Source organism: Parus major, chromosome 3, assembly GCF_001522545.3.
Source record: "Parus major isolate Abel chromosome 3, Parus_major1.1, whole genome shotgun sequence".
NCBI classification, from domain to species: domain Eukaryota; kingdom Metazoa; phylum Chordata; class Aves; order Passeriformes; family Paridae; genus Parus; species Parus major.
Window position 1 is genome coordinate 48,304,672 of NC_031770.1, and position 12,368 is coordinate 48,317,039.

Below are 12,368 nucleotides of genomic sequence, written 5' to 3' on the forward strand. Positions count from 1 at the left end.
TAGATTCCAAGAGATCAGAAAAAAATTAGAAGAAAATTATTCACTAATTTTTAAGTTTCATTACAGAAGGGTAGTTCAAAGTGCTTTTTTTCCCTGCTTCCCTCATTATAGTGGTAGCTGAAGAGTTGGAAGACTTCTTGATGCTTAACTTATTACAAAAGTAATGCAGATCTGGATTATGTGAATTCTTTAGGGGTTTGTTTTGGTTTGGTTTTGTTTGTTTGTGTGTGTGTGTGCAAATTGCATGAATCTTCTGAGTTTTCTTATTCTAATCCCTGATATTAGTAAACTTCTACTGCAAGCTTAGTGATGAATGATGCCTTGGAGACCTGTGCTATAATTATGCTTTGAAATTTTTCCAGTTCATCTGGCTCTTTGTGGTTGTCTAGGAGCTTGATTCCCAGCATCAGACATCACCAGCTCAACTGTAACAAAATCAGTTGTAATGAAACAGGAAGTTTCTTACTGCCTGACATGAAAAGTCTGTGCTTAGCAGTGTTTGTCTGTTGATGTCAAGCAGGTTGGGAACTGGAACACTGCCAAACTTGGCAGTTTCCTTAAGATACTGTAATCAATGCTACTGCAATGTTTTCTCAACGCTAGGATTCTGCCCAACATCTGGCTGGGAAGTTGCCCTCGGCAGCTGGAGCATGTCACCATCAAGCTGAAACATGAGCTGGGTGTTACAGCTGTGATGAACTTCCAGACTGAATCTGACATTGTTCAAAATTCCTGGGGCTGCAACCGCTACCCAGAACCCATGAGCCCCGAAATCCTCATGAAACTGTATAAGGAAGAAGGTCTTGCCTATGTCTGGCTGCCAACTGCAGACATGAGCACTGAAGGTAATGCTCATGTCACTCTTGCAGTAAATTAACAGCAACAAACACTCTGAGTTACTAATCTGACACTTTCTTGACAGTTGGGGGGCAGGAGTTCTGTGTACATTTTGCATGAAAATGTAGCAGTCACAAAAAGTATAGTTTCTTTGTGTGCTGTCTTTAACAAATTATTCATATTTTTTTGTAGGCAGAGAGGCCATCTGAAGTACTTTGTGTCTGGCAGTATTATATGTATTTGAGTTTAAAGTCATCTGACATCAATAACTGCTTCACTATTTTTGCTTTCAGCTCGAGTTCAGCCTATATAATGAAAATATTCTGTGTAGGTGGAAGACTGTAAGTTTGCAGAGTAGGGTAGCTTGCCGCCTTTGCTGATTAAAAAGGGAGAGACAGTGCTGTGTGTCTGCTGTTCCCTTCCCAACAAACATTTTTTTCTTAACTGTAGTATCTGTCTGATGAAACTCCATAGAGACATTTATATAATAGTTTGCAATTAATTGAAAATACTCATAGCACCTGAGCTGTAACATCAATTACTCGTACTTTTAAGTCCTTGGTTGGAATGCTCTGTTCAAAGACTTGTTTCCAACCAGAAGGTTAGAAAGTGAGTGTTTTGAAGTGAGCAGCCTGCCAGCAGAAGAGTGTGCTTTCAGCACAGTGAAATACCACTGCCACAAGTAGGTAACTGTTGTATCAGTAATAGGACATGAGGGAGGACAGGAGACCTTAAAACAGGGATTTGAAAGGGCTTAATGTCAGTGCTCATATGTGCCATGAGGAAAAGCTGGGCTCTGGTGTTTGCAGCTCTGGTTCCTAGGACAGCCAGAAGAAAAGTATCAGAAAATATGGTATATTCATCCCTTTAGGAGTGAGAAAGGCTATTCTGTGTTGTTTAACTGTATGCTTAGTACACAATGAAATTTTAAGCTGTACAATAAAATGGTCTTCTGCTCTCCGCTCACTTATTGAACTGATGACCTTCATTACAATGTTTTGGAAATCAGCAGTATGTGGGTACCTTCACAAACCTCATTAAAAAAAAAATTAAAAAAACATTTTTGGCTTGCTAACTTTAACTCTATGTAAGTTGTGCTGTTCTCTGTAATGTGCTGCCTTGTCTCAGTTCCTTTGAAAATGAATATGCCGCACACAGCTGATGTTATCAGAATGTATATTTAGAGACTTGGAGCATTTTACAGTTTTGTGTGATCTGATTCTATATTGCAAGGAAAAAACCAAACAGGTTAGCCTAGAAGGTCATTTGAGAAAAGAAAGCAAAAAGTGGAATATGTCAGGTTTGCCATTATATTTCACAGTTCATCAGGCTGTACAGGCAGAATCTCAGTCATGAACTGACTGTCCAGTGCAAATGAGCGTGCCTTGTTTTTAACCTTAGGAAGAATACAGATGTTGCCACAAGCTGTCTGCCTCCTGCACGGGCTGCTGCAGAACGGACACACTGTCTATGTTCATTGCAATGCTGGTGTTGGCAGGTCCACAGCCGCTGTCAGTGGCTGGCTGAAGTACGTGGTGGGATGGAGCCTGCGGAAGGTGCAGTACTTCTTGGCTTCCCGGAGACCAGCTGTCTACATAGATGAGGAAGCTCTGAATCGTGCTGAAGATGATTTCTACCAGAAGTTTGGGCATCTTCGTTCCTCATACCAAATACAAGAGTAGAAAAGTACAAGAGGAAAAGGAAGCTAAAGAGGAATCCTCATATTTGAAGCCCAAGGACTTAGAAATCTCTGTGACTCAGGCACCCACCTCTTATCTTCAGATGATAAACTTCTTGTAAAAGTGATGAGGATTTTGTTTAGAAAGTGCCTTAGTGTTTTTTTTATTTGCTTTCTTTAAGCTGACATGATTCCTGTTTTCAAGCCTTTTGGTGCAATTATGAGACCTAGAAATTCTGCAAAGTGAAGCAAGATTTTCTTTTAACTACTTGCCTGTAGGAACTGAGGTTTTAGGGTAGACACTAAATAAGATGTGAGGTGAAATAGAGAAAAAAATACAAAGATTGACTGGACTAAGGTTCAGGTTAGGATGGAGATCATCATCAAAGCTGCTCAGTTGTTTGAAGTGGACATTAGATTGTTGCAGTGTTTTGTAGTAAATTTGTAGACAAGTGATATTAATGAGAAAGACCAAAAGGAAACTAGTTCTTCAACTCAGTGTTTAAAAACAAAATGCTAAAGTCTAATGCAATGAGCTAAGATTTGCTCTTTGTCCATCTAGTTAATGTTAAATATTATGATCTTCGGCTATATTCTTTTATGACACTGGGGTTATGCTGGGGTGTGGCATGAAGAGGGACACAGCTCCAGCTGTAGCAGCCTTTCTTTGTTGTGGGGGCAGATAATATTTGTTATATTATCTTAGGCTGTGAGTTTGCTGAATTGAAGCTGAGTTTTGCTCCTCTGGTCCATGCAGTGCTGTACAGGGGCTCCTTTAGGTGCCAAGACAATCTGAGCAGTAACCATTGGGGTAAGACAGGACCTGTAGGAATTGTGTGATAAGCAGTGTGCACAACTGGCACCACAGCCTCTGGGCTCTATCTCTAGATAGACTAATATCACCAATACAGCAAAAGCCTCTCCTTGTGCAAGCAGTGGGTGTGTGTTAGATTTAGCTGATTGAATCTAATGCTGGGCTATCTCTGGGCTGAATGAGTACATTCCTCTATAGGAGCAGATAGCAACTCTGCAGAGGATGGTTTCTCAGCACTAGCTTTGTGGATGATCCCTAATATTTTCCATTGCTGCTTGGTCCCTCAGCTAAACTCAGCTAAACTAAGCAGTGGCATCAACAGCTTCCAGTCCCAATCAGATAAAACCAATTTGCTGTAGGTTCAGTTCAAGAGAGGATTAATGATGCATAAACATTAAGAAACATAGTTTCTATAGGTTTGTTCTTCAGTGAAATCTCATTTTTTTTTTCCCAGCCAACTTATTCCTCTAAAGATGCAGTTAGTTTAAGTATGAAATACTGATTTTCTGAATACTTAATGGAGAAACTGTTAGCTATGAACTGTTTATGGAGAATGTCCAAAATAATATATTTTATTTATCCTGTACTTCAATCATCTTGAAAAGAAAAATGTTTAAGTTATTCTATGTGTGGTTTTGATCATGACTTCATTTCTGACTTTTTCAAATAACACTGTCTGTTTAGAAAATAGATGAGAAAAGTTCTCTGTTAAATAAAGACAAAATTACTATCCCAGCAGCCCATTTTGTCATGTGTCTTTGTTTCCCAATTTCACAAATAGCAAAAAGGGTCATGACCAATATTTCTATATAGAAGTGGAACCAGCCACTTTAATGGTAACAGCCCATGTCTTGTCTGGTGTGCTGTGTTGGTTTGATAGGAAATCTCAAAAAACAGCACAGCAAAGGTGTGTGGATCATATGGCACCTTTGGTAGGTTCAAAGACAAAATTAGGTGTTTCTTCTCCTAGCCCAGTGCAGAAAGCAGAGGGAGCGTGTGAGTGCTCCTGTCTGGCTATTGGGATCACATGTAGATGTGCAGAGCTACAACTGCCTGCTCAAGAGTTACCTCATTTTGACTGAGTTTAAAGTAAAGTTGATGAGCTTTTGCTACCATGTTCTCCTCAAAATCAAGCACTGAGAGAAGGAGAATGGCCTAAGAGGCAGAGAGTACAATTCACTTAAGTTTTAAATTTCTGCTGAGGTTTATTTGAAACCACAAGCTTAAAATGTGTTTTCAAGCATCCCTGACAGACAGCCCTTTCCTCCAGATGCAAATTGTAATAAATGCTGGGACAAATACTTGTAGATTTGAGTCTTGTTCCACAGGTAACCAGTCTGTATTGGCTACTTCCTAATTCTGATTATATTGGCAACAGAAGCAGACCGATGTTTCATTTGTAGGGCAGGAATTCATAGGACACAGGAGTCACAGATTCAAGGATGTTAATTCATTATTTACTGTCATTTCAGCAAGGGGTTGTTGTTCATTGCTTACTGCCACTTCAGTTTGCTTCTCTGCTGAACTGCTTGGGAGCACATGTCATTGAGGTTGCATTAGCTCCTGAGTACCTTTGTAGAATCCTTTTTTGCCCTCACTGCTACCTTCCTGCCTTTGTCAGTGATGGACACTCTGTCAAGCAACATTCATTCAAAACCTTTTCTGTGGAATGCAACTAGGAACTTAAATGCTAAAGGGATCATTGCAAGAGACTACAGCAACAGAAAAACCAATCATATAAAAATATTTAATTTCTTCAAATGTATAATTACACGATAAATCTGCATCTAGACATCATGTATTAGAATTCAAATTTGTAATGTGTTTCTTACACTGATTGGATTGTTAGCTCTTTCCACAGGCTAGCCTCTTGATGTAATTTGGATGAAAGGATCAAGACAGGCTCTTGTTTATATACTTGTATATTTCCTTGCTACTTTAGTCCTAAAGCGCTACAAAATTTAGAGAAAAACAGCTCCTATAAAAAGAATTAGAATCAGATAGACAGTAATGGTTATTTTGGAGGGGGCCCAAGAAGCCCATAATAATGGGAACCAGGTAAAAATATTTTGATAATTCATCACAGAAGAGCATCAGTTGGGGAAAACTGCTGTGATGCTGTGAGAATCAGTTTTCTCTGCCCTGTTAGAGCCATGTTTTTACCTCCATTAAATTAAAGAATAAAGTAGAATTTGCTGCTTGATTTATAACTCCAGGTAGTAGGAGTGTCTCAATGTCATTATAAGGCCAAAAAATAGTATATATTCTTTCCAAGGGCTTTTACCTGAAGGAACTAAGCAATTCTCTTACAAGTGACTTTGTAACAAGCACAGCCCCTTGAGGGATGGGTCGAGCTTTGAGGGGTATAATTTTGTGAATATTTTTCCTCTGGACATCACAGAAGTACTAGTGACAGTCTTCTGCAGGACACTTTTAGATCGATGACGCAAGCTGATGAAAGGAGACTGGTGTGGCTGTCAAATGCCTTCCTTTCTCCCTTACTCCTTACTTGCTATTTTACACTTTGAACTTTGGTCTCTTTGCTTATGTTGAAAGTGTATGATCTTTCCTCTGTACAGCATCAAGCACAACGAAGATCTGGCTGCAGGTTTGATATCAGGCTGTTCTCCATGGTTGAAAAGTCTCAAACCTGGCAGTCGAGTTGCATGTGCTGCACAAAATCATGTGCAAAACAGTCTCTCTGCTCTGGAATGAAATTAAAGTTTGAGGCTATCAGTCAAGCCCACTTGGGCAATGGTAAAGAAAAAAGTCTGTAGATTGTCTAGGAGCAGGTGATAAAAATCCCTATTTGAAACAAGAATGCAAAAAGTCAGATATTCCATTACCTATCATGATGGGCTTTTTAAACTCTAATCTATAAAACCCACTGAATTTACTGGTCTGTAATTGAGGGGAAAAAAATCTAAAGTAGCCGAAGACATTTGCTGTATTACAGCTGTTGCTTCTTTTATTCTTCATAATTAAGTTGCAGTGAGATGCTTCAAACAAATGATGAAGTTACAAAAAAATTATTCTTTAAAAAAATACACTGTGCAGCAGAAAATAATGAGAAAATACTTAGAAGAATAATAACTACTGGAAAAGCATATCTTTGGCAAGCAAGAGTTACCTTCTGGAGAGATAATGAACATCAGGCTGCTGTTAAGTAAAATGGAATTGGATTAATGCAGCAAAGGATAGCTGAATGTCTCCAACTCTGTTTACATTCTCAGTGGTAAATCACCTCTGCAGATGTTTTTTAAAAAGTATTCTACTGGAAAAAAATTGTGGTTTATTTTCCACATGAATATAAGATAGAGGGAAATGGGCTGCTCAGATGGTAGAAGTGGAAAGGAATTAATAATTTTTATATTTTTCAGCAACAGAGTGATATCACCAACAGCAAGACCAAACCACATGACTTCATCATTGATCTCCTTCCTAAATTATTAGAGGAAAGCAGTATTTTCAAGGGCAATTACATTATCATATATCAGCATAATTGCAGGATTTTGATACAAGTAACCAAAATACATGTTGTTGGCACTTCAGTTGTGCTAACAATGAATCTATGGGGTGCTCATTCTTAATTATACGTATTTTCCTCTTGCTCTTCCTTTCACCTCAAGGTCTTTCATTAGAGCCCTAGATGGTTTACTTTGTAATTTTGTGGCTAAAAAATATCCATATTTGTAAGAATGAGTAATGAGTATTTTATCAAACCCTTTTTACATACTGAGACATGTCTTATGGAGTAAGAACTGTTATACCCTGTAAACTAAAGATGGTAACTAACTTAATCTGACATGATTCAATCTTTTTGTGCTTAAATGTGTTGTCTGACTGGGGAGATTGAATTTATAAAGATTGCAGGATAATGTCTGTGATTTGATAATTACTTCAATGCTGATGTTGTAATATTTACATCAAGGTAAATAGAAGGCCTGTTTATTCATAAGTTGGTAAAATATTAAATGATATCTCATTCTTGATTTAGACAATGTGAGGAAAAAACATAAAAGATTCCAAGAAGAAATTTCTAATGCTGGACAGGTTTTTGTGGCCTTTACATAATGTCATTATAACAAAATTTATTTTGTGGTAATGCAGTTTCAGCAGGGAAATAATTAATGGTCAGGCCATCATCCAAGAGTAGCAGCCATGGTTAAGTTGGGCAGCAAGCCCAAAGTCACTGCAGCAAATCAAATGCTGAAAATTAATCCAATCTTCAAAAATTCAATAAAATGCATAAACACAGAGGTTAAGAATGAAAGACTGTGTTTAGGCTTAAAATGCAGTTTGCAATATTTAGCTGTATAAAAAAAGAAATGTGGAAGGGTATGCTTTCAAGACCACAGACCAGTTGGATGCCTTCTCTTGGGCAATTAACTCATGCAGTGCACTCAGGCTGGTGAAGCTTCATGAGCACAGGAGTGGTTGCTGGTGCCCTGTGGTTTGCCAGTCACATAAATCCTTCATGTAGAGATGTGTGGCTCCAAAATAGGATCAATGAGGCTATGCTTTGGAAGAGCTAATGGGAAGGGCACCACTTAAAACACCCTTAAATTATAGGTCCAGATGGAAGTCTAAACAAAACCACATCTTGATGGAGTCTTTCTCTTCCCATGTGTCTTGCTGAAACAGGCAAGCCTCTCAGAAGTCTCCTATCCTGCAACACCTGTGCTTATAGCCAGAGCCAGAATGGGAAATCCTCACGTGGTAGCAGTGGCCCTGACACCAGCAGGACTCTACAGGTGAAATGGATTATTTAATCTCTCTGCTTGAGTTATTCTGTTTCTTAACACGACACAAAGGATGCTTAACCTCAGTCCCCTGCCAGTAGCTAAATGGGAGAACTGCTGTTCCCAGTGCCTCCACTCACAGTGGCTGTGGGGGTGCTGTGAGCACTTGATCAGACAGTATTTCAGGTACTTTGGAACTCCATGTTAATACAATCTAAATGACCACCTTAAATTTCACTTACTTGTCCATGGCTCCCACATACTTTCCTGCCACATTGCAGTTTGATGGCACTCACAGGCAGCTCAGGGTCTAGCAATAAGAACCAGGACTCTGGTCATGCCTCCTTCCCACCTGAGATGTCTTACTCACCTGGAACAAGGATGCATGAACAGATGCTGTCATCTTTAGCCAGACTCAGTGCAGGGATTTTTTGTGCCTTATGGCACTTTCCATCCAAGTGTCTTCTTCAAAGAATAATGTAAGTAATCATAACAGGGTGTTCTCAGCACCACTGAAAATCTCGTTTGTGGGGTGGTTTCAGTTTGTTTGGTTTTTGTTTTTTTAATTAAGCTTAATTTATCTATTCAGGTATGGGCAATTAAAGCAGAAAGTGCTGCTCTTAATTTCTGAAGTCTTCTACTCTTCCTATATGGTAAAATAAATTCATTGTTTTGCAGCAATTTTCATGCAAAGGACTACAAAATGTCTTGTAAGGCAATAACTAGATATACTGGCCCAGCAGAGGAAGATGGAGAAACAGGAGTAGGAAAATGTGTGAACTGAAGAAATGAGCAGTCTGCTGTCAGCAGACACAGGAGGCAGGGGACCCAGGAAATGCAGCAGGGAGGCACAAACACATCTCGGCACCCAGCAATCACCATAAGCACGCAACACCCTTGGGAACAGCAAAGCCTGGCAAGCTATTTAACAAAATCTGCCAGGACATTATTTTTGAGAGGAAAAAAAATCTGATTAGATCTCTCTTGATTGCTGAGAACATGACTTGAGTACACTTTAGAAAATGCTGAGCTCTGCCATTTGTGTATTCCTGCTTATGGAGCTAAAATCAGTAACTTAATTTTAGCTGTAAACACGGTTTTATTTTGCTTTCCTGAATAGCTGTAATTTCAAGGTATCCTTCAGTGCCACTCTGACTTAAAAAGAACTCCCCCCCCCCCCCAAAGAATTGTATCAGAAATTGATGGAAATTATATTAATAGCGTAATTTCTGTCCTTTTAAGTCTGGTTTATTGGGGTATTACTAAATATAGAACAGTTATCTTCTTTTTACGCAACTGTCTATACTATATACTTATAACTGTCTTATATTTGTGATGAAAATATATTCTTGGATAGTGCAGATAAAACTATGTTTGTTATGTTTTTGTGTTGCTATGAAGATCCAAGGTTCACTATGGTAATATTTTTGTTAAAACCCCCACATCTGTAAAACAAACACTGATGAGAAATACAGTAATTACCAGAATCTGCTGTTACCCTGCTAAACCTGATTTTCATTTGGCAAGGCAGGAGAGAAAATAATTTAGAAAAATTTGTCAAAGAGAAAACATACCTATACACATCAATGTACCTTTCCTCCCTTTTTTCAGCAGTGGACTTGGGCAGCTGATTCACCTCCTGTGCTCTGGAAGGCTCCACTCAGGTCACACATCCTTGAGATACAAATTGATCTAATAAAATACACACAGCTTGTGGAAATTTAAGTACCAGAACAGCCATGGGGATTTCAAGTTGAATACTTTACACTTGGTGCCCAAGGGCTTTTAGTTGCATTCTCCACTGTGAGATTTGACGAAACAAATTAAAAATTGGTTCATTGCTGCAACAAAAGTGTCTCCAGAAAATGCCGTGAGTTTGAGGCTAAGGACACTTTCCTTACATGACTCTGTGACTCAAACAAGCTGTGTGAGGTGGAAAACTGAAATCACTTCATTTTTCAAGATATTGGATGGTAATAAGTGTTGGAACTTCTTTATGCAAACAATATCTGACAACATCTGTTGTGTACACCAACAGAATTTTCTGAGCATCTGTGTTCATGTGCCGCATGCCTCCCTGGAACACAAATAAAATGAAGAGCAAGCCTACCCAAGATCAGGGTTTTCAAGACTGCAAATTAAAATGATGGAGGTGTACATGACAGATACATAGTGGCTGGAAATGCAGCTAAGTTCTGCAGTCTCTTGGTGAGAGTCTGTACTTTTCAGCAATATTGCTGTTGAATTTTGCGTGAACATAATTTTTTTCTAGTCTGTACACATTTACTCCTGTATTTTTTGACTTACTTTCTGCCCCTGCTACTCCTCCCATTTGAAACAATTCATACTACAGAAATTTTGAGGAAAATTCTTTGACTTGTGGAATTTTTTTCTCCATGGGCTTCTGTACACTGTCTTGATAACTGTTCATTCCAGACTTGCCAAGAAACAGAGCAATACTATGTATACTTCGGTGTCACGGCTGCTTCTTTTCACCTGTGTTTCTTCATAGTGCTTTTAGTCAGTGGGAGAGAAACACAAAATTATGTGAGGATTCTGCATGGCTCTGAATCACCTGCAAGAGATGTGCAGAAATCATAGCAATTAGATGGAAATCTCCCTACTGAAGAATCTGGATCCTACACCTGAGTAGGATTTTTCCGTCAGTCCTTCTAAAGTGAGGCTAATAAAGCTGTTTTCCCACAGGCCACAGCTGCACAGAGCTGTGACATGAGGTCACACTGAGGGTTCCCCCAGCCCAACACCCCTCTCAAAAGATGGATGAAAGCAGAAGCCAAGGGCAGGATGAGACCAGGGCAAACAAACATCAAAGGTACTTTGCTGCCCCCAGGCTCTGAGCATTTGTAGCTCAGGATATTTCGAGAGCTGATGTAATTTCTCTGTTCAGTAATCTAGAATATATCTCTGTTCAATGCTTGTGCTGTCTTCAATGTGTGTAAGCTTCAAGTGTTCACAGCAGCCTCTGGCAAGAAAATCCACGAGTCTGCTATATGCTGGAGGAATAACCACATTATTTTGTTTGTTTTGCAGTGCATTTCATATCCTCAGGTTTTCATACTGGAAGAGTCAGAGCATAATTAATCTGTTCTCCACCTTTTCCATCTGAGAACATGTGCTCTGTTAAGCACACACATAAACAAAATTATTAAGCACTTGATGAACTCCACTGGGAATTTACAAAACCTTAGCCCAAACCTAAACACTGTCTTACCTGCAAATGCTTTGCTGAGCCTGGGAGCCCCGACAGCATTGCCGTGGAGCTGAGCTACACTAGTTCTGTTCTGCTTTAAAGTAGAGCTCCCTGCTCCAAACCTTCATTTAGGTGTAGAGGTTTAAAATGTCACGTCTAAACTCCTGCTTTCCTTGAGACAAACTTTCCACCCCCATCCCTATTTGCTGTCTGCTGCCTCAAAAGCCCTCTGGTTTATTAAGTTATTAAATGAAGTGTGCATGCCATTCCCACATAATTTTCATTCTCTTAACTCTTCCTTAGCTTTGATTTCCATTTGTTCTCTGCTGTAGTCAGAGGCCACCAGCACAAAGAAGGAAACGAGCCCCTACACTCATCTGTCCATCTCACAGAGCCTGAAGATGGAAACCTCCTGTGAGCACCAAATGCTGCTTCTAGGTACTTAAACAACCAAGTGGAAGCAATCAGCACATTAGCATTGCTTGTGTGGCTCTGCTGGTGCTTGTGCTAATGTAATTTTGGTGATTTATTTTATTTGTAAAAATCCTGATGCTTATATAAAATGCACAGATAAAAAGACTTAGAAGTAATGGAGGATAACTTAAAGGAGAAAGGGTCCTCATGTTTATAACTAATGCCTCATAAAGTCCTTTTCCCCATCTCTTTCCCCAAAGATTTATTTCTGAGCCTGTGACCCACAGTTGTAATAGCCCAGCAACAGAGCAGACACCAAGAAGATTCTTAATGTTTGGTTTTTTTTAATTACCAGCTAAAAACCTTATCAAACCACATAAGGTTTAGGGCTTTTATGGACCAGATGAAGCTATATTGTTTGGTGTCACAGCCCCTATATGGCACCTGCATGCTTGGAGAGGAGTCACCTGGAGATACTGAATAGAAAATCAGAGGTCAGAGGCAAATCTGATGCCTGTCCCCAGCTTGGGAGAACTTCTGATAAACACTTCAAGATTCCTGGGGTATGGGGCATCATCCCTGGAGGAGACACCTCTTATTTGTAGTTAATTTGCTGACTCCTGCTTGTTTTTTAGGGTGGTGGGGCAGGAGTGATAGCCATAGTGCTCACTG

The 12,368-nt window shown here is 39.4% G+C and overlaps 1 protein-coding gene across 2 annotated transcripts in view; it reads left to right on the top strand.

The window, feature by feature from the left end:
• Positions 1-4,067, top strand: part of EPM2A (EPM2A glucan phosphatase, laforin) — a 49,417-nt gene extending 45,350 nt beyond the window's left edge. For both annotated transcript variants that reach the window (XM_015622299.3, XM_033512695.1), the window contains exons 3-4: positions 604-845; positions 2,239-4,067. In XM_015622299.3, coding sequence (XP_015477785.1) covers positions 604-845; positions 2,239-2,519 — 523 coding nt within the window. In that variant the 3' untranslated portion in view covers positions 2,520-4,067. The remainder of the gene's footprint in view (positions 1-603; positions 846-2,238) is intronic.
• The last annotated feature ends 8,301 nt before the right edge of the window (positions 4,068-12,368 follow it).